The sequence below is a fragment of the Brachyistius frenatus genome, unplaced genomic scaffold (assembly GCF_029030835.1).
Source record: "Brachyistius frenatus isolate BFR_SWC_R1_liver_20210118 unplaced genomic scaffold, ASM2903083v1 Contig_255, whole genome shotgun sequence".
Lineage (NCBI taxonomy): Eukaryota > Metazoa > Chordata > Actinopteri > Embiotocidae > Brachyistius > Brachyistius frenatus.
In genome coordinates this window covers 123,287-149,553 of record NW_027210854.1, presented here as the reverse complement: position 1 = coordinate 149,553, position 26,267 = coordinate 123,287, and the positions used below count along the sequence as shown (strand labels likewise).

At 40.7% G+C, this 26,267-nt stretch overlaps 4 protein-coding genes and 1 pseudogene across 4 annotated transcripts; all 5 read left to right on the top strand.

The window, feature by feature from the left end:
• The first annotated feature begins 4,712 nt into the window (after positions 1-4,712).
• LOC138634262 (gamma-crystallin M3-like) lies at positions 4,713-5,443 on the top strand. The gene is made up of 3 exons (XM_069721035.1): positions 4,713-4,730; positions 4,817-5,059; positions 5,168-5,443. The coding sequence occupies exons 1-3, from the start codon at positions 4,722-4,724 to the stop codon at positions 5,441-5,443; spliced, it is 528 nt and encodes a 175-aa protein (XP_069577136.1). The 5' UTR covers positions 4,713-4,721.
• Positions 5,444-11,102: 5,659 nt separating this feature from the next.
• LOC138634259 (gamma-crystallin M3-like) lies at positions 11,103-11,820 on the top strand. The gene is made up of 3 exons (XM_069721033.1): positions 11,103-11,117; positions 11,200-11,442; positions 11,548-11,820. Exons 1-3 carry the CDS (start codon positions 11,103-11,105, stop codon positions 11,818-11,820), a joined length of 531 nt encoding a protein of 176 aa, XP_069577134.1.
• A 3,868-nt stretch (positions 11,821-15,688) lies between these two features.
• Positions 15,689-16,483, top strand: LOC138634261 (gamma-crystallin M3-like). The gene is made up of 3 exons (XM_069721034.1): positions 15,689-15,763; positions 15,862-16,104; positions 16,205-16,483. Exons 1-3 carry the CDS (start codon positions 15,731-15,733, stop codon positions 16,481-16,483), a joined length of 555 nt encoding a protein of 184 aa, XP_069577135.1. The 5' UTR covers positions 15,689-15,730.
• Positions 16,484-18,926: 2,443 nt separating this feature from the next.
• Positions 18,927-19,686, top strand: LOC138634258 (gamma-crystallin M3-like). The gene is made up of 3 exons (XM_069721032.1): positions 18,927-18,956; positions 19,060-19,302; positions 19,411-19,686. The coding sequence occupies exons 1-3, from the start codon at positions 18,927-18,929 to the stop codon at positions 19,684-19,686; spliced, it is 549 nt and encodes a 182-aa protein (XP_069577133.1).
• Positions 19,687-23,918: 4,232 nt separating this feature from the next.
• Positions 23,919-24,840, top strand: LOC138634270 (gamma-crystallin M3-like; annotated as a pseudogene).
• The last annotated feature ends 1,427 nt before the right edge of the window (positions 24,841-26,267 follow it).

The following is a 26,267-nucleotide window of genomic DNA, read 5'->3' as shown; positions in this document are numbered from 1 at the left end:
CCGTCTGTGACTGGAATATAGAAACAAGGACTACATCAGCTGTCAAAATAAGAGCTTTAGATGCTGTTTAATTCATGTTCATTCAACACATAGACCTGCTGGATGAAACCAACAAAGAGACGTCTCTGACAACTGGACGTGTGGAGAAAACTCATTTAACATCCAGTAATATGGAATCACTTCTTTTGATCACAAACATTTAACTAGAACATTTTATTGTGAAGGCCACATTTCCCACAAACCCCGTCACTTCCTGTTTTCCTTTTGTTCTGGTTTCCTCCAGTGAACAGTTTTATTTGGTGATGAAAATGGGAGCAGAGACTTTCTGATTGGAAATGGAGTTATTGTTGTTAATAAAGTGAGTTTTGTTTGAAAAGACATTTTATTCTGTTAATACTTTCAGCACAGCTTCTGCTGATGACTTTTTTTGCAACAAAAAAAAATCTGAAGTTTAAAAAAATTGCAAACTCATGCAAATATTGCATCAGTGTGTTCACACTGTTCGTAGAGAAACATCAGAACACTACAAGTACCAGGAAAAAGCACTCGGAATGCTCCAGAAAAGAAGAAATGTGAAACTCTGGACACTTTCCACCCTAAACAGGGGCCATCTTGGCTCCGTAGAGGAAGGGGCGGGGCCACCGACTTAAAGAATTTTCAAATTAAAGCGTGTGAAGAAGCTGCAGCTGTTCTTGAACACAGTGTTTCTTTTCCACTGGATAGAAGAATCAGTGTGTTTATTGAGTGTTAAACAGAGGACACAAAAACATGCTGATTTCTCTGTAAAATAATTAAAGCTGCAGATATTTTGGAGGGTGATGTGTTCACGTGATGAGATAATTTCCTGTCCGTGCAGAACACCAGTGATTTGAAACAACACGACTCCGTCTAAATTCCTGCAAGTCGTGTTGTTGTAGTACAAGTAAGTGTCCGAACATGGAAGAGAACTATTTGTTAGTGTACCGAGGGAGATAAATTGATTACATCAAATGTATGTAGTAGAAGTGAATATGCTCGTAACTACACAAGAATGGACAATGCAACAGCAATAATATGAGGACTGTGATGTTCACCAACATTTTTTTCTGAAATAAATGAACTTTTCAATATTGAATTTAAGTTGTATTGTTTGTCTGTGGAGGGGGTACCAGCATTGGTCATGCTAACCACAGGGGAACTCAACTCCAATGTGCTGTGGAAAGAACCAAATCCATCCCAGGCTTAAGATCCCGGAGCCCTGATTGGCTAGCTCTACCCAGCAGCAAATGGAGCCCTGGACCATCGTCCTTTGGGATAAATAGAATAAAAAAGAGTCCTCATTTCCTTCCAGGGCATCCAGCTGGCAAGCAAATTTAACCACCTCAATTAACTGGATTTTCCCCCACTGGGAGGAAACCAGACCTCCACATCTATGGGCACCGCTGTTAAGAGGTAGCCTTTGAATGGACTCAAATGCACACACACAGCAGATGACTTGATAGAATACAGGTTTATTCTCAACACAGAACAGGTGAATAGTCCAGGGGATTGTGCATGAGCACAGAGGCAAGTCCAGAATGGCTGTAAGCCAACAACAGTCACCACCTACCCGGGATCCTTCGGAACTCCGGAGGCGGAGACCTGAGACCAATGCATGCTGCTGGTGAGAGCGTCCCCGTAATTCTTACCGGAGCTGAGGTAGGCGGTTCCAAGCCAGCTAGTGAGCGTGTCCCCGCGCTCCACACCGGGCAGCGTAGATTCAGGCGGAACCGCAGCGGTGGCAGGCAGGCGGGTGGTCTCCGAGGACCCACCCTGAGAAGGGGGGCTGGATACCTGGTGAGCTCCGTGGACCAACGCAGGGCAGCGGTTGGGTCGACTGTGGTTTCCTGTGGACCGACACAGGATTGGCAAGACACGTCAACTGGTGATCTCCAAGGAATGACATGGGACGGCAGGTACGTACCAAAGGGTAGCAGCCAAGCACGCTGGTAGAACTGCAGTAGGCAGAAGAACAACAAGTGGTCAGAACCGGAATTACAGAACAAACACAACGGACTTACTGAACTGCAGCGTGGTACCAGGGGAGATGATGGATAGACTGACACAGGTGGAGTGCAGCACCTGGGTTCATATACTGCCAGGTGGTGATTACTGGAATGAGAACCAGCTGTGCCAGCTGAAAGAGGAGTGGTAGTGGGAGGAGTCTGGAGGCGGGTAGTAGAATGAATCCACACCCTCCAGACACAGACATAGAGCACATGACAGACAAAAACAAACAGGGGAGAAGACAGGAAACATGAAGAAAAGAATGATCGGGGAAACGACAAACAAGGACAGGCGGAGATCCTGACAACCGCAGGGCAATCAACTGGACCACCCACCTGTAGGAACTGTGGCTCTGCAAAATGAATTTGCATCACATGCCGACTTCCTCACTCCCACCTTCTATTTGCATAGTACCCAGGTCCAACTCAGCTCCCACACAGTCACACTCAAAGACTGTGGTTATTAATAAAAACATACCATTTTCCTTGTGTGAGCATCCAGGATAAAGCCAGCAGAATCCCAATGATTTTACAAAACCATCCTAAGTTGGAGCAATTTGTAGTCCACGTAGGAACAAAATGACACCCCACATTAACAGTCTGAACTACTAAAATGGACTCCATCAACTTGTTGAACATGTTAGTAACACATAGCTTCCATGCTTACATCTGTGGCCCAATCCCAAGTCTTGGCTGAGGGGTGTATTGCTGTAGACACTTGTTCAGCATTGGCTTGCAGCGATTATAAAGTGACTTTTATCGATGATTTTAACTTGCTTTTGTTATGAGGTGGGTGTTTTTCCAGGACCCAAATGCAAACTCAAAGACTCGAGGTATAAGTTCCAAAATACAGTCTTTATTGTCCAAAAACAAACAAAAAAAAAACGAACCAAAAGGTGGCACCGAGCGTGTCCACTTTACGTCCAGTCGGGAGGACAACTCAACCGACAGCTCCAGGGGGACACGGGTAACAGGGCAGCCGGCAGACCAGCGGAAGGGACGGCGTCAACAATCTTCCAAGCCGGGAGGGCAACTCCACCGACTGGTGATTTTGACAGGGAATATCCGCAGGAGACACAGAGGCCGGAGGAACGGGAACAGGAACAGGACTGACAGAGAGCTGACGGGGAGCAGACGGAAGACGGACGGGGAGCAGACGGAAGATGGACGGGTGGCTAACAAAAAATGAACCGACAACCAGAGTTGTGCAGGGGCAGGTTACATATAGTCTGGGGAGGTGATCAGGGAGATGCAGCACACCTGCAGGTGGTGATCAGGGGTGAGTGGCTGCATCTGCTGGGACTGGTGAGGGGCGTGGCCACGGGAGGTGAGGGGCGTGGCCGCAGACAAAGACAGGGGACACAGGAGGAGAGGTGATCGGGGGCAAAACGGAGGAAAAAACTGGACTCCTGACAGCTTTGGGAGTGAAGACAACTTTAAGGATGGTCTCCACCCAAATGCAACTGCCTTATGTTAACGACAAACACCTCCTGTTGTACACAACACTCACTTTTTCTTATGCTTCCTACCCACCCACATGCCCACCCTTCGTCAAACTGACCAGACCCACAGTATCGGACGTCCCCTGGGTTACCAAAGACTTTGGCAACATTATTAAAAACGGAGAAATAAAACATATATATATATATATATATATTTGTTAAATATAAATGTCTGGATGAGCAAAGTTAAAGTCTTTATTTAATCCTAATAGTATTTTAAAGGGACGTAAAACATAAACACATGCAGAATGAAGAGCACATTGAGTGAATGTGGCAGTACAATTTGAGCCGTTGATTCAAACTAGCTTGTTTAGTTCAGGTGCTTCATTAATTCTGTTCCATAAAATTATTGCCAAACAATTTCTTTCTATTTCATTTAAAAAACTTTTAAAATATTTAGTATTCCATGTCAACTTCCTTGTTAAATACCACGCGGTCGTGGCAGCCTGCTGCAGCATCTCCCCCCTGAGAGCCCCCCTGCTGTAGTGAAGAAATTTCCCCTCGGGGATTAATAAAGTGTATAAAATCTAAAAAAAAAAAAAAAAAAATTAAACATGCAAATACACTCTAAAACTGTTAAAAATCCCAACTCAATAATCATCACTCCATTTATTTTAATTTTTTACTCAAATTCTCTTGACAAACACCAACTCAAGGGCAGTGGGACGTTGGTTGATATCACTGGCCTTCAGGTGGTCACTGTTACATATCAAATGACAATTAAATTATTTTTAAGCCACAAATGATGGTTATAATGACCACTATTTAGCGTTGGTAAAATGACAGCTGGTTAGCTCCAATTGTTTGAGGGGAATTAAAAGGGAAATCAAACTGTAACTGAATTGGCTGTTGACGAGTCGGTTACAATTATTAGATGCGTTGTGGAGTTTGCAGCAACAATTTTTACACTATCCATAATTCACTTACATACAGGCATGAGTTCCTTTTCCATTCTTTTGAAAATATATGCACGGTTCTTCTGAAAAGGAAAACTCTGTTCAGAGGTTGTGACCCTGTTGATAAGCAACTCCAAACTCTATAGGCTTCTATAGTAGGTTGCTGGGTCAGGCCTTTGAACAATAGAGGGGCAAACAGTCTTTGTCCCTGGCCAGGTATAAATGTAACCTGTTCAGACCAGCAGGGCATCAGCTCAAAAACAGTTCTCTGAAAGATCTGTCAAACCACCACGATCACGATGGGCAAGGTAGGAAACCGTCACAGTTATTAAGTCAACATTAATTTAGTGCAACTGTGACTTTGGTCATTAAAACCCCTTAATATGTTTTTCAGATCATCTTCTACGAGGACAGGAACTTCCAGGGTCGCTCCTATGAGTGCATGAGCGACTGCTCTGATATGTCCTCCTACCTGAGCAGGTGTCACTCCTGCAGGGTGGAGAGCGGCTGCTTCATGGTCTATGAGCGTCCCAACTACATGGGAAACCAGTTCTTCATGAGGAGGGGCGAGTACTCTGACTACCAGAACATGATGGGAATGAGCAGTGGTATCAGGTCTTGTCGTATGATCCCCATGGTAGGTATAAAACACACTGTAAAGTTGCTCTTACTTCTTCATAATACCCTTTTAAAATTCATCTATTTCTTAAATTAATTATTTTGTTGTCATGTTTCTTTAAAACAGCACAGAGGCCAGTTCAGGATGAGGATCTACGAGAGGGAGAACTTCGGAGGTCAGATGAACGAGCTGATGGACGACTGTGACAACATCATGGATCGTTACCGCATGAATGACTGCATGTCCTGCAACGTGATGGACGGCCACTGGCTGATGTACGAGCAGGCCCAGTACAGAGGCAGGATGATGTACATGAGGCCCGGAGAGTACAGGAGCTTCAGGGACATGGGAATGAGCGGCACCAGGTTCATGAGCATGAGGCGCATCATGGACATGTGCTAACTGTTTTTTTTTTACTTCAATAAATGATATAACATTCTAAATTCTGGTGTCAGTTGATCTAATTTCATTAGTATAACCTTTTTAGAAAAGCTAATTTACAATAAACACAAACACATTAAGCTCTAAGTTAAAAGAGGGTTATAACATTGAAACCCATCAAAATCCTCCACCACAGTAACAGTTCAATTATATTTCTTTGTCCCTTTAAACATTTGGTCAAGCCAACCAAAGCCTAGAACAGGTTCTGTATGTGAAAGATTTATGTAATAATTATAGTGATGAGTGTTTTTATCTTTTTTTTTTTTTTTTTTTTCAATAAATCACAGCAAATTGAATGTATGGGGTAGAAAATGAGCCCGAGTATATGTAGAGGTCTTGATTATTGTGATGAGGTGCACTTTCACACCTGCAGACAATCAACCCACAGAGAGAAGGAGGGGGAGGGGGAGCTGCTCTGAGGAGACCTGAGGGTAACCTCTATTGAACATATGATGTTCAGGGGCCGATGACACAAACCCAGAGGATTATATGGAAACCCATGAGATTACTTGTAAAACTCATGTATGTTACTGTACGAAACTATATTTACCAACGTGATACTCATGTGCATTGTCATGTAAAATCATTGGAATAAAAACAAACCTCTAATTTTTATTTTTAAACATGCATTACAAATGTATGGTCAAAAATGGTCATAAAGAATATGAAAAGGCCCCAAAACTCAAATTAAGGTCACTTTGATTTTTTTTCTCCCCCCGACAATCCCTTTTTCCTGTGATGGTGTGCTGTATGCACTGTTTTTACACAGGTTCGGTATGTATTTATATCACTTATCAATATTGCTGAACCTTTGTGCTCACTGCACTTGTTTAAAATGTGTTGGTGAAAATTTGCAGTATTTTTGACACCATACATGATAACATGTTTTAAATCCCGGGGCGAGTGACACTTCTCTGCAGGATTTTCTGCAAGGTGACACTAAGGGTCCTATTTTCGTCTGCCTTGGCGCAACGCAGCACCTCAATATTTTCTGGTGAGATACATATAAAAACAAAACAACTTCAAAAAATGAAATTATGATGAAAGATCTGGATAGCCTAGACTGTCCTGAAAAAAACAAAATATGGCCCATCCTGGCATCCCAGTACTGTAGTGCATGACACCTTGACAAGGTGCATCTCAGACTGGGGGCTTGAGTAGAAGTGAGGCACCTGGTCATCAAAGAGGCCATCGTTTGTGCTGCCTGTCCAACAGCAAACTCACTTTGTCTGACAATTGAATATTGATGTGTATTGATCATTGTCTGTTCAGTTCTTTAGTCTAGTGTCTATGCATAGCTATAGTAGACCTATATGCTAGCTTTACCTGGCAGAGTTTGTACTACATCTCACCTTCCTTTATTTCATGACGGAGTTCCAACACAAAACTTTTTCACAGTTGCGGTCCCTTTGAATGTTTCTCCTGTCACACAGTGGCATCTAATCCCACAGCCCCTCACAGTGGTAAAAATCAACAAAAAGCAAACATTCATAAGCCTTAGTATCCTCCAAAGTGCATAAGAATCAGATGGGTGATGCTGTAAACAGCACCATAAGTACATTTTCTTGGTCTGTAAGCAAATTCGAAGGGGTCTAACATTGGATTTATATCTGCTTTAAGTAGGGAGACCATGGATTTTTCTAAGCTTTTCATCATAACTGAAGTCACGCTATAGGTCTGTAATTGTTGTTATTTGATGGGCATAGTTTCTTAGGGACTGGTGTAATGACAGTTTTTTTTCCAGAGGGAAGGGACAGTGTGTGAGTCCAGTGACTATTGGAAAACAGGGTACCATGCTGCACTCAACTCCTCTGCAAAGGTCTTCAGCAGGAAGGCAGAGATGCCATCTGGGCCTGTGGACTTTTTGGTTCACTCCTGACGGAAGAGTGACTGGACCTTGTTATCTTCAGTCAGTCTGATGCAACAGTCAATTGAGATAGTTTGTAGCATCGTGTTAAGTTTCTGGGAAAAGTCCTCGGTCTCAAACCTGAGTTCATTTAATTCTTTAGCTTTCCCAAAATCATCCATTGTGATAAGGTGCTTCTCACTGGGCTCCATGTTGGTTATGGCTTTCACAGAGCTGTTGGAATGAAGTTTTGTATGATCATATTTTGTTGCCGCTTTTTGTTTTCCGCTGGTCCCGGTCGTGATTTCTAAAGACTACTTTCTTACTGTTAATACAATATTTCAAGTTTTTGGTTGTGTGTGTTTCTTGTTGGAAAACACAATAATGTCCTTTTTAGCAACAGCATAGTCAACACAGACCCAGCAGATGATAATGTTTCCCAAAATCCCTCAGGAGATAGAACGGTCTGGTGCTCCGGCAGACAATTTCAACGTTGGAGTTACAGACCATTTCTCTCACTGTGTATTGTTTGCACCAGTTGTTGCTCACAAACACACAGACACCTGCGCCTCTGTTCTTCCCTGACGAGTTATCCTGGTCGGCCCGGATGACAGAAAATCCCTCAACTTCAAGCAGAGAGTTGGGAATGTCCTTGTTCAGCCATGTGTCTGTGAGCACTAAAACACTTGATTCTCGATGCCCTGGTGGAGATGCAGAGTTCTTCTGAGTGACCTCACGTTGCACTGTATCATGGAGAGGAGTGGCGGTTTGGTTCTCCTTCGTTTCAGTTGCTGTCTTACTCCCCCTCGTCAACCTCTTTTACGCTCGCGACTGTCATTCAGGCTGCACAGTTTTGGGCATATCCACGGTGGGAGTAATCCAGCGGAACGGAGAAACAGCAGTGTCTCCGGTGTACGTTATCGGTAGCACACGCTGGAATTCTTTGGCATGTTGTAAAAAGTTCCAAAATAATCAGCATCAGGATTAGAACTTGCGCAAAGGTTGCCATAGGTCCTTAACATGATGTGTCATTCACAATCCACAAACAATATTTTTTAAAACACAGCACTTGTCACCTTATTGAAATGAAAAGGGTAAAATGCAGTAGCAGCAGCACACACAGGCCCCGGTCCCCAAAAGAGCCCAGAGAACAGTACAGTAGTTTGATTCTGGGAGTTAATACTCTCAACATACTGTGCTAAATTAGACGATTATAGTCAGAAATCATTCCCTGAGACATTACCAGTATGCCGAGCCTCCTTCTGGGACTGCGGACTTACTGCTCAACAGCGGGATACCAACGTAGCACATTGGACGGACTGACGCCGGTGGAGAGAGGCCAGGGTAGATAAACTGCTTGGTGGTAATCACTGAAACGAGGAGCAGCTGTGCCTGCTGAGAGAGGTGTGGTAGGGGGAGGTGACTGGAGGTGGTGAGTGGAAGGAGTCCACTCCATCCAGACAGACCACAACAAAGAACACGTGACAGACAACAACAACAGGGGTCAAACATGAGGAAGGGAGTTCTTGGGGAAACATACAGGATCAAAACAGCGGGACAGACGGGGATCCTGACAGAGGGGCCGCTGCATCTGAAATGCGCCACCATGTTGGTTGCCTTGACAACCCACATCCCTCCTATGTCAGATGTTGTTGTTGCCAAGCCCTGTGTCCAACCGATCTTCCAGTGTCTTGTAAGTTTTGTGTCTGTCCCGAGTTATTTCCCTTTGGACTTGGGTGTCAGTATTCTTCATAGTTTCTTAATTACAGCTATAAGCGCTTCTGGCTGTTGAACTGACCATTTCAGTAAAAGAACCTTACTTCACTAGTCGAGTCTGAAAACTGGACACCCTCAGCTGCCGTCAGCTATGATAAACGTCATGGGATTAAACTATCAGCTGTCATGTCCAACACCTGACAGCTTTTTGTTTGGGCTGTTTTCGTGCTAATTTGGTGCCGTCTGAACTGACAGAGGAGATGCAGACAGAGTTTAGAATTATAAAGTCTCAAACCACATTTGTTGGCCAAGTATGTTTACACTGATAAAGAATTTGGCTCCAGCAGTTGGTGACTCTGTTGTGAGGTGTATTTCCAACGAACCCAAACGCAGACAACAGCAGAATCTCTGGTGAACCAAGTTCTTTATTTCTCCTCAGTCTGGGTAATAAACAGGATGCAGAGAAACAGTTCGTTTGCGTGGGTCCGCGCAACTCCACTCTGCGATGCAGCTGGCAGGCTGACGAACAGGCAGGCGGCCAGCACGGGGCGTTGTTCACCGAGGGAATCCCGGGGTTCTCCTCAGCACGTGACGTAGTCGGACGGCGGTGCTCTGCTGGGGAATCCCGAGTCTTCTCCACAGAGCAGCAGGCTGACCTGGCTTGGTGGGAATCCCGTGGTCCTCCACCAGCGCAGCTGATTGGCTGGATCGACTGTGTGACATCCGTGACTCGACACAGGATAGCCAAACCTTCGACAGATGATCTCCGAGGAACGAACTGGAAGGTCTCTTCATGCAGGTGATGCCTGTGGCTCGACACTGAACGGCAGGAAACAGATGGGGTCAGAACCGGAATCTCAAAACAGGGAGACGGACAGACTTACGGGACGGGATGTCGGGTAGGCAACGGACGAACTGACACTGGGAAGGCAGGAGACCGGGGTATTAGTAGCAGCTGGAGGTGATCACCGGAATGCAGCACAGCTGTGCTGCCAGAGAGAGGCGCGGCAGTGGGCAGTACTCAGAGGAGGGTACTGCGGAGGAAAAAACAGACAGGGGAATGACAGGACACCGGAGGAGAGGTGATCGGGGGTTAAACAGGGGAAAACACACTAGGAACAGACAGGAATCCTAACAGACTCTCAAGTAAAACAACCTAATTCCATGATATTTATCAGGGTGACGCTTGTTTAACATTCAGCATTTATAATATTATATTGTATGAGCAGTATAATCATAATTTATGATAATCTATTAATTATTATGTATCTGCAAGATATAATCATTTAACACACCAAAATGTATATTAAATATTTGTTTACTTCTTAACAAACAAACAAACTGCAGGCTGGAATAAAAAAAAAGATAATAAACGATAATATAGAAAAACACCAGTTGTAATAAAGTTTCACAAAATACATTAAATACAATACATTAATAAACACCATAATTGAACACATCTGTAAGGACATGTAAAGTAAATTATAGTGTGTTACACTTATAGCTCAATATCCATTTAGTCATACAGATAAAGGTGCTTTGCAAATTACTTACAGAAATGAGTATTATTAAAAAAAAACGAAACTGTACAAAAACTACAACAATTTAAATATCAACCTAACTTATCTAATAACACACTTGTAATATGGCAATAGTCATGTCTGTACAAAAAGCTGGACTATTGTGATCACAAAAAAGGATACTCGTGTATAATTTGTACACTTATTGATCAAAGGGCCACACAGGTGTTTGGAAATGTGTGAAAGAGACTATTGTACATAACATTACTGTATTGTAACTTTGAAAAAAATGCTCATTGTATTGACTTCCCTATGGAACAATCCATTCTAAAGTCTTCTAGGGGATCTAGTCACATAGAAACGTAACAAATGCCCCTCAGCCCTCTATAGGCCTCTATACCATGTTGCTGGGTCAGGGCTTTACACAATGGGAGCCACTGATTCTTTGGGTTTGGTCAGGTATAAAAGTAACAGTTAAAACAGGACAGACATCAGTGTAGCAGCAGAACAAGTTCTCTGAAGAACTCACAGAACAACCATGACCATGGGCAAGGTAAGAACGCTTTCCTCATCTAATATTTTTGAATGATTATCAATTATGTGGAGCTTATTCCTCATATTTTGTTCTTTTTCAGATCATCTTCTACGAGGACAGGAACTTCCAGGGTCGCTCCTATGAGACCAGCAGCGACTGCTCCGACATGTCCTCCTACCTGAGCAGGTGTCACTCCTGCAGGGTGGAGAGCGGCTGCTTCATGGTCTATGACCGTCCCAACTACATGGGAAACCAGTACTTCATGAGGAGGGGCGAGTACTCTGACTACATGAGCATGATGGGAATGAGAGAGTGCATCAGGTCTTGTCGTATGATCCCCATGGTAGGTTAAAAACTCTATTCTTCTGTCTTTTTAAACAGAACTAAACAGTCATGGGTTAAAAAAATAAAAAACACTAACCATTTCACGTTTGATGTTTTTTTACAGCACAGAGGCCAGTTCAGGATGAGGATCTACGAGAGGGAGAACTTCGGAGGTCAGATGCACGAGCTGATGGACGACTGTGACAACATCCAGGATCGTTACCGCATGAATGACTGCATGTCCTGCAACGTGATGGACGGCCACTGGCTGATGTACGAGCAGGCCCAGTACAGAGGCAGGATGATGTACATGAGGCCCGGAGAGTACAGGAGCTTCAGGGACATGGGAATGAGCGGCACCAGGTTCATGAGCATGAGGCGCATCATGGACATGTAAAAACAGTTGTGTATGTTCAAATAAAGAGTAAATAAAATATTTTGACAAAATGTTTCTACCTGTTGTGTCAATTCGTATTAATTTAGTATATTCTTGTAACATACGACTAGAGTTGTCCAGTGATTTTCATCACACATCAACTACATACTTGGCATGTTATTGGCATATATATATATATATATATATATATATATATATATATATATATATATATATATATATATATAATATATGTAATGTATAAATACACACACAAAACTCTTTTACATGTGAGAATTTTAAGTAGTTAATTTCATCCCTGTTTTATTTAACATTATACAATGTATTTATATTTTATTCTTGAAATTAGCATTCTTAAAATAAACTATTCTTTAATGCAAGTTCTAGGATCATTGAGAGCTGTACAGACATGCTCAGCTAATTGCAGAGGCCCAAAAATACGTTAATAACCATGATTGCAGTTTTGTAAATGTAACCACTAATTTCATCCCAAAAAATTTACATTAACTATAAAAGAAAGTTTTCCTCAGGGACTAAAAAAATCATTATGAAACATTGGCATACAATATAGCATAATTCAAGAACAGAATGATGATGTTAAAGATCATCACTGCTTTTATTTTTTTAAAGATATTGTATCTGGACAACTGAGCAGACTAAAGAGATTTAGTGAGAATATTCATGATTACCAGAGGATGACTCCAATAACTCTGATGACCCTTTGACCTTTGCTTGCTGTCATTGTCAGTTCAAAAATGTAACTGACCAACACTTTGTTTACATTGTCCAGAGTATGAACCAAGTTGCTTTTGTTAATCCAGACCTTTGCCAACCTTTTCTCTGGCACCACCATGAGTACACACAAAATATTAACAGCTAATTGGCTGACAGGCTTACAACCCCAATGGATGACCCTTTTCTATGTTTGCATTAAAATTGTACAAACCATTTTATTTTTTAGAAGCAGTGGTAGCTTTCTTCTAGCGCCAACCAAGGGGGAAACTTTTTAATATGTACAATGTCATTTTAGAAACATCACCCCGGCTTTGAGAACTAAAATGTACTGGGTTTGACCAGATGACTACAAATTTCAAATGTTTTGTACCACTTCAGTTATTTCATACATATTTAAAGGAAACCCACCACCTTTTCTGTATTTGTGTTTCCCGTTATAGACACTTTAATATTTGTTGTAGCTCCAATATATTTTTCATACCTGTATTTAATAGGATATCTTAATAATACAAAAACTGATTACTGGTGAAATTCTATAATTAGACTGTTTGTGGTGCACAGAGAAAACGCCAAAGTCGATACAAAACAAAATGTAAATAAATTACATGGATATTTCGATTACATTCACTCTTTTCTTGACTCTGCACTCCACAATGTGATAACACGTATTTTGACTAAAAGATGGTAGCTACTAATGCTACACTGTAAGCAGTACCAAGCTCACATTATGATCTCTCACTACTTTGGCATAAAAACATATTGTTAGCAGCTACATTTGCCTAAACACGATATTATAGCTATATTAGCTTACACTACATGATTCAATTAAAATTAATTCAACTTTATTTATTTAGTAGGAAATCACAACACAAGTTGTCTCAAAGCACTTAATATAATGAGCTGTGGGCAGAAACATTTAAAATTTCATTTGAATTGCTAACCTTGAATATTTGGATCCACCCATCCATTATTCAGTCTCTCCTCAAATTCAAGCAATCTCCACAATATCTGCAGGAGCCTGCAATTATTTTAAATTCACAAAATCTTTCTGAAAAACATGTTGTCAGCATAAGCTGTGCTGAAAGTGTTACGGCATAAAGTAAGTCTTTTCAAACAAAACTTGATTTATTAACAAAAATAGCTCCTCATTTATAATCAGCACGGTTCTCCTCTCTTTTCAGCACCAAAACAAACTGTGCAGCGGAGGGAACAAAGATGAAAACAAAATATATTTCTCTGATGTGCAACATGAATATTGTCATAGGCACTTATTACATATCATTGTTTATCAGGTAATGCTAAAAAACATTGCATTTTTTTTCTTGACTTGCATTTTTATTTTAAGTTGCCACAGTTTTACCGCAAAAAACTCACTTAAAACTCCCCAAATTACATCACAATTTTTTTTTTTGAAAATCTACCACAAAATCAAAAAATTTTGGTCGCAACAATGACAAAAAACGTAAACCTTCTTCTCAAACTGGGCCCAATGCAAAAGTTCTGAGACTGCTCCTGTTCCATATAAATGGAGCATTGCACGTGCACATTTATATTCAGAGTTTGCTGACACATATTTCTGGCGATAGTAAAGACCATAAAACAAAATCCTCACAGCATTACATGTTGGTGTCATTGACCTGTATCTCCAGCAACTGCAGGCTATATGGTACTTTAACTTTAACCATAGAAAAGCAATTACGGTCAGCTGTTCAGGATTTTAGCATTGTCTTGGTAGCCTTTACCCCAGATTACTGGGCACCCAGCCTGAGCTGCAAATTGTATATAATATACTGTATATAGATATATACTGTACTGTATATACTGTGCATTTTATATTTTATATTTAATATTAATATTTTTACTGCTATTTGATTGCTTTCTATTATTCTATTATTATCTATTGCTTCCTGTATGCTGCTGTAGCGAAAAAAATTTCCCCTCGGGGGTTAATAAAGTAACTACCTAACCTAATCTAACCCAAACACTCTTCTTATTATCTCCCCTACCACACACTCATGGCAAATCCTTCCTGCAGCTCATCTGGACACGGTACAGGTCACTGAACAGAATGCACTCACTCCGAATAAACAGTCCCTGAGCCCAGACATCTCTAAACTGCTAACCATGACCCTGCAATTCTGCTTTAATAACCTGACAAAATCATTATCGAGATAACTGAAAGACGATGGCTCTGCTGTGATTTTGGCTGCATTTACACATAGAACAATCAGCGACAGAATACCTTTCGTATATTGTCTCTCAGTCGGAACCACAGACTGGATAAAAAGTGTTCGTAGCTTCAGGGTCTGAAAAATTACTCTTCTGCAAAAGTGTCTTAAGCTGCAATACCAGCGAGTGCCACTAGAGGTCGGCACCAAAAAGCCTCCGGCTCCATAGACTCCCATTCAACTTCTCTCATCAAATACAAAGTGAATAAAATGTCTTAGTGTATCGTCAGCTTTCCAATCAGATGAGTCAGATCCTCCCCCAGCTCCTCCAAATATGGTCACTTTCTGCTCCAAACCGCTCCAAACTTGTAAAATGGCGACAGCCAATTCCCAAACATTCACTAACCAACGGGTGACCTCACTGCTTGCTGGCCACTTGGCCGGAACAGACAAAACTCAGAAAAAGGTGTTTCTCTTGCTCACAGTGCCGTACTGGCGACCCTTTAAAGGAAAGTATCAAAGATTTTACCAAAAAAGTGCTTTGAAAATAAGTACTACAGGGGTCGAAAACATTTTTAAATCTGCGTCAACACTTTTTTAATCTGTTGCTGAAGAGCGCTGAATTTGTTGTTACAGAAATACAGTATGAACAAGATACTGTATGTTTGTTAACTATTGAATACAAGAAATCTAAACTTAAATAACAATATAGAAACATTATGCACCCTACGGCTCATACACACAATTCACATTGGCCAGCCTATTCATGTATTACAAGCCCTGTTGAAAGTGCTCTCTGTAATGAGAGAAAAGGCCTTTCTGCCAGGTACCCAGTCCCTGAAAAAATAACCTCGGCCTTCTGTGGGCCTCCATGGTAAGTTGCTGACTAAAGGTTTCTCTGGGGGGAGGGCCCTGGTTCTTTACGTTTGGTCAGGTATAAAAGGAAAGGGTTAAACCAGGTAGGAAGGCAGTGCAGGAGCAATAGCAACAACTCACCTACAGCCAACATGAGCAACACCGGCATGAACATGAGGGGCAAGGTAGGAAAAGTTTATCTAAAATGCAGAAATTAGTGTTTGAAAATCAACTTTGGTTGGTGCTTTTTTGTTAACAACCTTTATGATTAAATATTTTTCAGATCATCTTCTACGAGGACAGGAACTTCCAGGGTCGCTCCTATGAGTGCATGAGCGACTGCTCTGACATGTCCTCCTACATGAGCAGGTGTCACTCCTGCAGGGTGGAGAGCGGCTGCTTCATGGTCTATGACCGTCCCAACTACATGGGAAACCAGTACTTCATGAGGAGGGGCGAGTACTCTGACTACATGAGCATGATGGGAATGAGAGAGTGCATCAGATCTTGCCGTACGATCCCCATGGTAAGCGTAATATAATAATGGTTTCTTGTGTGCAGGGTGCACCGACTTATAGTATGATGCAATTATTTACATTTTCCTGAAATTGTTTCTGATATTACAGCACAGAGGCCAGTTCAGGATGAGGATCTACGAGAGGGAGAACTTCGGAGGTCAGATGAACGAGCTGATGGACGACTGTGACAACATCATGGATCGTTACCGCATGAATGACTGCATGTCCTGCAACGTGATGGACGGCCACTGGCTGATGTACGAGCAGGCCCAGTACAGAGGCAGGATGATGTACATGAGGCCCGGAGAGTACAGGAGCTTCAGGGACATGGGAATGAGTGGCACCAGGTTCATGAGCATGAGGCGCATCATGGACTCCTGTTATTAGAGCACCAATGTATGAAAGCATGATTTTTAATAAAATCTCCTGATTTTCTTTAAAATAATTCCAGTATTAAATATTGTTGAGTGATCTGAAACACACAACTAAGTCATGAAGTGGATGAGGATGAGACGTATCATGGTCTTGGGCTACTAGATAATTGACTACCACTAAATAAAATAATTGTGCACTATTTTAACTTTTATCAAGCCTATTGAGCGAGTGTTGCCATGAAACAGCATGCTGTATCATACCAAAATATATAATGAGACATGGACTTTAAGATACAAAATATTTTTAAGAAAAAACATAATAGAAAACGAATTTTAACTCTACATTGCACTTGATCTGATGAGAGTTTTGCCAATTATCGTAATCTATGAGAATAAATGCTCTCGGCATTTAACAACTTGTGAGCATTAGGCTATAAATAATCAGAAACTGAAGGAATAAAAAAGCTATTAAATATTTAAAGAAAGGCAAAATAATTGTATTCTCTTCACAAGGCCTTGATATTTCGATACCAACTTGGTTAGCCAGGATAATTTAAAAAGCGCTGGTCATACTATAATAAAACAAAATTTTAAAAAATAAAATAAATGCACAATATTGGTATTTGGCTATTGCTGATAGATACCAGCCTCTCATCTGCACAACATACAAAACATGGGAGGCATTTTGGACTTCAAATAAATCTACTATATCTACATACTGATGCAGAGGAGAAGCTGTGGTCAACTGTGATGTAGGTAGCTACCGTTAGCATACTGATTTTAGTTGATGGTTGTTACAGTGGCATAAACAACATAAACTAATCTAAATAGACATTATCTCACTAGCTTTGTTGTTTTTAGTGTGCAAGAGGGAAACTGGGCTAAAACTCCCAACTACCGCTTTGGTAAGAAACATCCAAATAGCTTAAAATGCATGTGTGCATGTTAGCAGGGCAGGAAACTATCAATACCTTCACTGAAACCACACACACTTAGTAGTTTAAGGCATTTCTTTATTACTCATATAGATCTCCTTTTTAAAAAATGTTAGATGAATTCAGAAACTCTGTGCAATGTTTTGTTCATGACTACAGTGACTGACTAATAAAGCACTTTGATAACATCAGCTGAATTTGCTTCTTTGTAGGAATGTCGCCTGAGTCTCATCCAGATACTAAAATATTTAGCTTAATTTGTAATACCAAAGTGACAAGGCTTCTTGTTTGGAATATAAAAATTGATGACCTTAAACAGAAAACCTATAGTTTGCTGAACTTTTGAGAAGATATTAGGGTGTTGTTAGCGGGAACCAGAAACTCCACCTTCTCTAACTTTGGAACAATTAGCATTGGTTAACATACAGAAAGCAATGTAATATTTACTGCAGTCTTTAATGCAGTATTTGTTTGTGTTAATAAAGATAGAACAACACAAAAAATGTTTTAAATTCATTTTAAGTCTTCATGCTGTACCTTTCAGTCAGTTACCGCTTTGCATATAAACTGTTAATTTTTAACAAGGCAGATTGGTAAAACGCTTGAATTTAACTACCAAACGTGTTCACATGTAGGAATAATATGCATAATTAAATATACACAGCAATGTCCTGTTATAGTGTTTCAGAATTGACTATGGTTGTCATGAACGTTAATTCACGAATAAAAGAGCCTCACTACTCTTAATTCTAATAGGTAAATGTAAGCAAACCGAAAAACTCAGATATCAGTTTGACAACATACTGTATATTTCTACTGTGTATATGTCCATATAAGTGATATAAACAGGTGTAGCAAGTAGAGGCCACACAAAAACACTGCAATATACTCACAATGGCAAGTCCATATTGCGGATAATATCCAAATAATCGAAACAAAGTGTTAATAAAATACCAGACATTGTTAGCCGATTTTTCAATATGTTATGCATCCAAACATGTTAATACTTTGTTGATTAAATGACCTGAGGCATATTATTATAAAAACTTTTTTTTTTTGTCTGAAAAAAGTCTCTTGTTTTTTCAGTTTCTAAGTTATTTTTTTCCAAAATAAAATCCACATTAGATTCTGTAATACAATCTACTATTTAAACAATACATTTTAGTTGCAGTGCCCAACTAATAATACAAATATTTACAAAAACCTAAGACAGGATGTAAATTCAACATTTTAATTACACTGCCTCTAGATAATACACTGAAATGGTCATGAATGAGAAAATAGGCTTTGCGAAACATTGTCAAAGGCAAACAATTTCTAAAGTCTTTGAGGGCCAAGTTATGTGATTGTATGACACACTACCACAGGCCAATACAGCGCTCTATACCATGTTGCTGGGTCAGGGGTTTAAACAATGGGGGCCCTCTGACCCTGTAGGTTTCAGTCAGGTATAAAAGCAAGGGTTGTACCACACTGAACAGCAGTAGCAGTAGCAACAGCAGCAGCAGCTCACCTACAAGTATGTCCACCACTGACATGAGCATGGGCAAGGTAAGCTTCAGAACACAGTAAAATCTTAATTGTAAAAACTATAAATGTTGTAATCGATACAGAATATAGATCAAAGTAAAGGTACATTCTCTGTGTTTTTCAGATCATCTTCTACGAGGACAGGAACTTCCAGGGTCGCTCCTATGAGTGCATGAGCGACTGCTCTGATATGTCCTCCTACCTGAGCAGGTGTCACTCCTGCAGGGTGGAGAGCGGCTGCTTCATGGTCTATGAGCGTCCCAACTACATGGGAAACCAGTTCTTCATGAGGAGGGGCGAGTACTCTGACTACCAGAACATGATGGGAATGAGCAGTGGTATCAGGTCTTGTCGTATGATCCCCATGGTAGGTATAAAACACACTGTAAAGTTGCTCTTACTTCTTCATAATACCCTTTTAAAATTCACCTATTTCTTAAATTAATTATTTTGTTGCCATGTTTCTTTAAAACAGCACAGAGGCCAGTTCAGGATGAGGATCTACGAGAGGGAGAACTTCGGAGGTCAGATGCACGAGCTGATGGACGACTGTGACAACATCCAGGATCGTTACCGCATGAATGACTGCATGTCCTGCAACGTGATGGACGGCCACTGGCTGATGTACGAGCAGGCCCAGTACAGAGGCAGGATGATGTACATGAGGCCCGGAGAGTACAGGAGCTTCAGGGACATGGGAATGAGCGGCACCAGGTTCATGAGCATGAGGCGCATCATGGACATGTGCTAGACATTTTCATTTTGAAATAAAAAGTGAAACAAAATCTTGAACCTGTGGCTTTTTTCTGTTCTTTTGTCTTTTCTGTAGAACACAGAATAAAATACAATAATAGATAAAGAGGTGTCCAAACCAGTACATTCACAGCTTTACAGCAAAATTGTTATCTTGACACATTTCACAGGAAAAAGAAGAAAAATTATATTCATAACATCATATGAACAACACTGTGTGAAAATGTACATAATCACAAAAGCATTGAAGAATTATGTTAATAAAAAAAAACAGTATTCTGCAGCAGAAAATGTCATAAAACACAAGACACCACAAATATTTGCGGGTATCTACCTGTAGCCAATACATTTGCTTATTTTGACATACCGAAATCATAATTTTATTTGAATTTAAGAGACATTACAAACAGTGATTCATCTAATTTAACAGGTTATGAAGCTATTGAGAGAAATGGCATATACTGTATAACTGAACACAGAGAATAAGCTAAGTGGTTGTGAAACTTTTGTTGGTATATTGATTTTATCTAAAACCTTAACCACTGTTATTATTTTAATTTATATAACCAAGTCATAAAGATTCAAACTTCATTAAGACATGCTTCACTGACAATTATTCTGCCCCATACTGAACTAAAATTATTCCACAATGAATTATAAAAAGTATATTGAATGCAAGTTGTAAGCCGCTACACGCATTGCACAAAGTAAGGCAAGGCAAGTTTATTTGTACAGCACATTTCAACAAGGCAATTCAAAGCGCTCCACATAGAACCGTTAAAAGCATCAAAACATCAGGCAAAAGAAAAGGACATTTAAAAACAATTAAGAACAGTTATTAAAACATTAAAACCAGTTATTAAAACATGAAAGTAGCTAAAAATAGAATGAAAGTTACAGTGCAGTTTAAGAAATAAAATATAGTTGTAAAATGCAGAAATGCAAGAAATTAATCAACATCCTTAAATCTGGTTCAGTGAAAAGCAGCAAACAGGTGGCTATTGTAATTATGCAAACAGTTGATGCCATGGGCAGGTCGGGTGTGTGTGTGTGTGTGTGTGTGTGTGTGTGTGTGTGTGTGTGTGTGTGTGTGTGTGTGTGTGTGTGTGTGTGTGTGTGTGTGTGTGTGTGTGTAAAAACAGCAGATAACATCATAAAACAGGTAGTTTGTCATTAATCAAAGATATTTGCTGCAGTATTCACAGAATTAATGCACACCTTTAGAAACGCTGAGTAACTTGAAAGTATTTTTTTGTTCAAAACCAGGAGGAGAAAGTCCAGCATCAACAACAACAACAACAACAACAACAACAACAACAACAACCAAAATCCCTGACATTTAAGTGATTCAGATTCAGATGTACTTCTGTTTTTGTTTTTTGTTTTTTCAATATATTGCTACAAAACATGGAAGTTCAATCATATCCAAGGTAATCACGGATGTAAATTATATGGGAGCCATTTGATCTAGAATGATTGAGCCTGTGACTGGATGCAAAACAACTTTCCTATCAGCATTCACAAACAGAGGAACTAACATTGAATGCTGCTGACTCATGGACTCTGTACAATAGTGCCAGTGATTGTTTGGATGTCACGTTGGGTATAAAAAAAGAGTTGAATCCGGGATGGGATCGCTATAGCCTCACTCAATCTCTCAGCCACCATGCACGGCAAGGTAATTTCCTAATAGATATTTTACCATAATTGTTGCTCCTGTGATGTTTGTGCACATTTAGTTCTTGTCATTAATTTATTGTATTTCTTGAAGAAATTGTATTTTCTTGATTCTTGTTGTTCTGGTTTTGTACCCTCATGGTTGAAATGCACTTATTGTAAGTCGCTTTGGATAAAAGCGTCAGCTAAATGAAATGAAATGTAATGTAATGTATTTAATCAAATGCATTTCGGAGAGGACATACCCACCGGGGAGCTCCCAAAAGATGATGTAGCTTTATGAGGTTTGCAGTGGCGCTGCCAATACAAAAGGCTGAGACGTCATAAGCTGGCTAGCAGTTGGCAACATCTCTTTGGTGCAACATACAATAACAACTGTCCATTTGTTTTTGATATATTTAGTTTTTTAAGGCTAACGTTAAAAGGACACTTTGGATTGTTGGATGTGAGGTTGTGTGTGGTACTTATCTGTAGTCAGTGTGTTAACAGGAGTGGATGGGAGTCGGTACGTCCCTAGTTTGGAAAAGCAGCTAGCTGTGAATGGGGTCAGCAACAAAAACGTATTTTAGCCACCTAAAAAAGGCCCACTAAAAATATACAGTGGTGTGAAAAAGTGTTTGCCCCCTTCCTGATTTCTTATTTTTTGCATGTTTGTCACTTAAATGTTTCAGATCATCAGACAAATTTAAATATTAGTCAAAGATAACACAAGTAAACACAAAATGCAGTTTTTAAATGAAGGTTTTTATTATTAAGGGAGAAAAACAATCCAAACCCACATGGCCCTGTGTGAAAAAGTGTTTGCCCCTAAACCTAATAACTGGTTGGACCACCCTCAGCAGCAACAACTGCAATCAAGCTTTTGCGTTAACTTGCAATGAGTCTTTTCCAGCTGTGGAGGAATGTTGGCCGACTCATCTTTACAGAGTTGTTGTTGTAATTCAGCCACATTGGAGGGTTTTCCAGCACCAACCTCCTTTTTAAGGTCATGCCACAGCATCTCAATAGGATTCAGGTCAGGACTTTGACGAGGCCACGCCAAAGTCTTCATTTTGTTTTTCTTCATCCATTCAGAGGTGGACTTGCTGGTGTGTTTTGGATCATTGTCCTGCTGCAGAACCCAAGTTGGCTTCAGCTTGAGGTCACGAACAGACGGCCGGACGTTCTCCTTCAGGATGTTTTGGTAGACGGTAGAATTCATGGTTCCATTTATCACAGCAAGTCTTCCAGGTCCTGAAGCAGTAAAACAGCCCCAGACCATCACACTACCACCACCATATTTTACTGTTGGTATGAGGTTCTTTTTCTGACATGCGGTGTTACTTTTACGCCAGATGTAACGGGACACACACCTTCCAAAAAGTTCAACTTTGGTCTCGTCAGTCCACAGAGTATTTTCCCAAAAGTCTTGGGGATCATCAAGATGTTTTCTGGCAAAAATGAGACGAGCCTTAATGTTCTTTTTGCTCAGCGGTGGTTTTGGTCTTGGAACTCTGCCATGCAGCCAGTTTTGCCGAGTCTCTTTCTTCTGGTGGAGTCATGAACACTGACCTTAACTGAGGCAAGTGAGGCCTGCAGTTCTTTGGATGTTGTCGTGGGGTCTTTTGTGACCTCTCGGATGAGTCGTCGCTGCGCTCTTGGGGTAATTTTGGTCGGCCGGCCGCTCCTGGGAAGGTTCACCGCTGTTCCATGTTTTCTCCATTTGTGGATAATGGTTCTCACTGTGGTTCTCTGGAGTCCCAAAGCTTTAGAAATGGCTTTAGAACCTTTTCCAGACTGATAGATCTCAATTACTTTCTTTCTCATTTGTTCCTGAATTTCTTTGGATCTCAGCATGATGTCTATCTTCTGAGGATCTTCTGGTCTACTTCACTTTGTCAGGCAGGTCCTATTGAAGTGATTTCTTGATTGAGAACAGGTGTGTCAGTAATCAGGCCTGGGTGTGGCTTGAGAAATTGAACTCAGGTGTGATAAACCACAGTTAAGTTATGTTTTAACAGGAGGGGGCAAACACTTTTTCAGACAGGGCCATGTGGGTTTGGATTGTTTTTCTCCCTTAATAATAAAAACCTTAATTTAAAAACTGCATTTTGTGTTTACTTGTGTTATCTTTGACTAATATTTAAATTTGTTTGGTGATCTGAAACATTTAAGTGTGACAGACATGCAAAAAAATTGGAAATCAGGAAGGGGGCAAACACTTTTTCACACCACTGTATGTCTCAATTGAAGAGCATGCTAGATATAGAATATCTTCACTGTTTTACCTTGCTGTCCAACAAGAAACTATGCCAGTATACTGCTGTCTTCAAAGCCTCCAAACTCCCTTCACAAAAACAAAAATTTTACCAGATAGAACAAGCGGGTTTCTAGTGTGCTTCAATTGGTTAGTTTGACGAAGTGAATGTGGGACTTTGATGTCAGTTCTGATCCAAGCTAACAAGGTAATACACCAGCAAAGTCCCATATTAGGTCAAACAATCTAACTGACCGGTGCACTGGTATACCAGCTACTACCGTGCTCCGTCAGGTAGAATTACTGTGAGTGATGTCATGGCTGCAGTTCCCACAATTGAAAGGTCTGTTTGACTGCAAGATAAAGCAGTGAGCCAATCACAAAAAGGGGGTACTTCCTCCAATACTTCTTCGATCTTTTGGTTTGTTCGGTCCAAAAGCGCATTTTGCTACATTGAAAGCAAAAAACAAAGGCTACATAGATGCAGTAATTTGGTCGTAAGATTCAATAGCGAGAACTATTTCCATCAGGTTTAAGATTGGTAATCGAGCTCTGTTTGCTCTCTTGGATTCTAGATCATCTTCTACGAGGACAAGAACTTCCAGGGTCGCTCCTATGAGACCAGCAGCGACTGCTCTGACATGTCCTCCCACCTGAGCAGGTGCCATTCCTGCAAGGTAGAGAGTGGCTGCTTCATGGTCTACGACCATCCCAACTACATGGGTCAGCAGTATTTCCTGAGGAGGGGAGAATACTCTGACTACCAGCATATGGGTTTTGGTGACTGCATCAAGTCCTGTCGAATGATCCCCATGGTATGGCACTCAGACAGCAAGACATTCAGATATACAGAAATACAAAGTATGTCTCTCACATAATTTGGCAACTAAAAGATGTCCATCAAATTGACTCATCAGTGTATTGTCTCATAACAGCACAAAGGATCCTACAAAGTAAGGATCTACGAGAGGGAGAACTTTGGAGGTCAGATGCACGAGCTGATGGACGACTGTGACAACATCCAGGACCGTTACCAAATATCCGACTGCCAGTCGTGCCATGTGATGGACGGCCACTGGCTGATGTACGAGCAGCCCAACTTCAGAGGCAGGATGATGTACTTGAGGCCCGGAGAGTGCAAGAGCTTCAGGGACATGGGATATGATGGAATGAGATTCAGCTCCATCAGACGTATCACTGACCTCTGTTAGCATTATAGACAAATCTGTTTTATTTAAATCTGACCACAGAAATAAAACATTTTCATATTTAACATGCCCTACATTAATTGTGATGTTGGTTATCTATTAACTTGATTTTTTTTTTGTGTGTTTCTATATTGTATTTGAATGCAAAATTAGAAAACTCAATGGAAAACGAGATCTGTTGACTGGTTTCATGACCTCAAATGTTATAATTATTTTAAATCTAAGATGCTTGTGATTATTCAAAAACATATATAGCTAAGGTATATCTGTATATCAAAAGACACTTATGCTTCTTCTGTAGAATGAAGTAAATTTGTAGTTACAGCTGATGTTGTAGCTGTTGCTGATTGAAATTTTGACAAAAAAATTATATAAATGAAACTGGCTTTAAATATGGAATTATGGAATTATCTAATGCACTTTCAGCAGTATTACACAGGGAGGAGAAAAGTGCAGTTTTCCTTGTTATATGTAGCATTTTTGATTCAAGCACAAACCATGAGGAGTGCTCAGCACACTTGGATGAGTATTTAAATAAGGAATATTTAAATGAAATCGACTAACATGAACTGGCCTTTAAAAATGATGCACATATTTAAGAAGCACGGGAGACTCTCGTAACTGGAAAATCAAAAAGTAACTTCACCTTCAACTTCTTTAATGTCAATCCACCATATGACATACAGACATACAGATGGATTGAAAAAAACTTTCTCCATCCCACTGTGTGCAAACAAAAAAGACAAAACAAGAAAAGCATAAATATGCAACAAAACAAAAATAATTAAAACTGAAAGCAGTAATGTACAGGCCCTCGTACTCCGGCGCGCCGCCTCCCCGAAGCCGTCTCCCCCAAAGCCATTTCCCCGAAGCCGTCTTCCCGAACGTGTGGCGCGCTAGGGGCCGCGTATCCCCGCTTAAAGTTGCTATTTTTGTCTCGTTTCCTGTCTCCAGCAGGGGGCGCTGGCGAGCCGTTTGGCCTCCCCGAAGCCGCCTCCCTGAAGCCATCCCTTGACCTTAAACATCAACTTCCTGTGTCACGGCGAGACATCCAACTTTGCCGCATAGTCACGGCGATGCCCATTGACAAAGTCGAACGAATGTCTCAATATATCATCAACTACATGTTTAGGTTATTGTGACCAGACTTTAGGTTCATGTGATCAACCAGCTTGACGTAGAATGTGAAAGTATGAAGTGTCATTTCCAGTGGCCAACAGGGGGCGCTATGACTATGATCAAATATTACCCCACAGGGGTCTTCAGGGTGGGGCTGTTATCATACCTGTGATGTTTGGAGAAGGTCGGTCCATGTACATAAGATTTAAAGCAACTCAGTTTCATGGTGAGGCCCTCAAAATGGCCACCATGCTACGGGCACACACATCGATGAAAACGAATTATTTTCATAAGATTTAATCCCAAACATGTTAACTATCCATAGAAACTAAATTCAAG

Bases quoted from the DNA above. Each gene is read 5' to 3' on its own strand.
- LOC138634262 (XM_069721035.1), top strand. The intron at 5,060-5,167 runs GTAGGTATAAAA...TCTTTAAAACAG, and splicing joins CTTGTCGTATGATCCCCATG to CACAGAGGCCAGTTCAGGAT.
- LOC138634259 (XM_069721033.1), top strand. The intron at 11,443-11,547 runs GTAGGTTAAAAA...GTTTTTTTACAG, and splicing joins CTTGTCGTATGATCCCCATG to CACAGAGGCCAGTTCAGGAT.
- LOC138634261 (XM_069721034.1), top strand. From the start codon at position 15,731: ATGAGCAACACCGGCATGAACATGAGGGGCAAG. The intron at 15,764-15,861 runs GTAGGAAAAGTT...AATATTTTTCAG, and splicing joins GCATGAACATGAGGGGCAAG to ATCATCTTCTACGAGGACAG. The intron at 16,105-16,204 runs GTAAGCGTAATA...CTGATATTACAG, and splicing joins CTTGCCGTACGATCCCCATG to CACAGAGGCCAGTTCAGGAT.
- LOC138634258 (XM_069721032.1), top strand. From the start codon at position 18,927: ATGTCCACCACTGACATGAGCATGGGCAAG. The intron at 18,957-19,059 runs GTAAGCTTCAGA...TGTGTTTTTCAG, and splicing joins CTGACATGAGCATGGGCAAG to ATCATCTTCTACGAGGACAG. The intron at 19,303-19,410 runs GTAGGTATAAAA...TCTTTAAAACAG, and splicing joins CTTGTCGTATGATCCCCATG to CACAGAGGCCAGTTCAGGAT.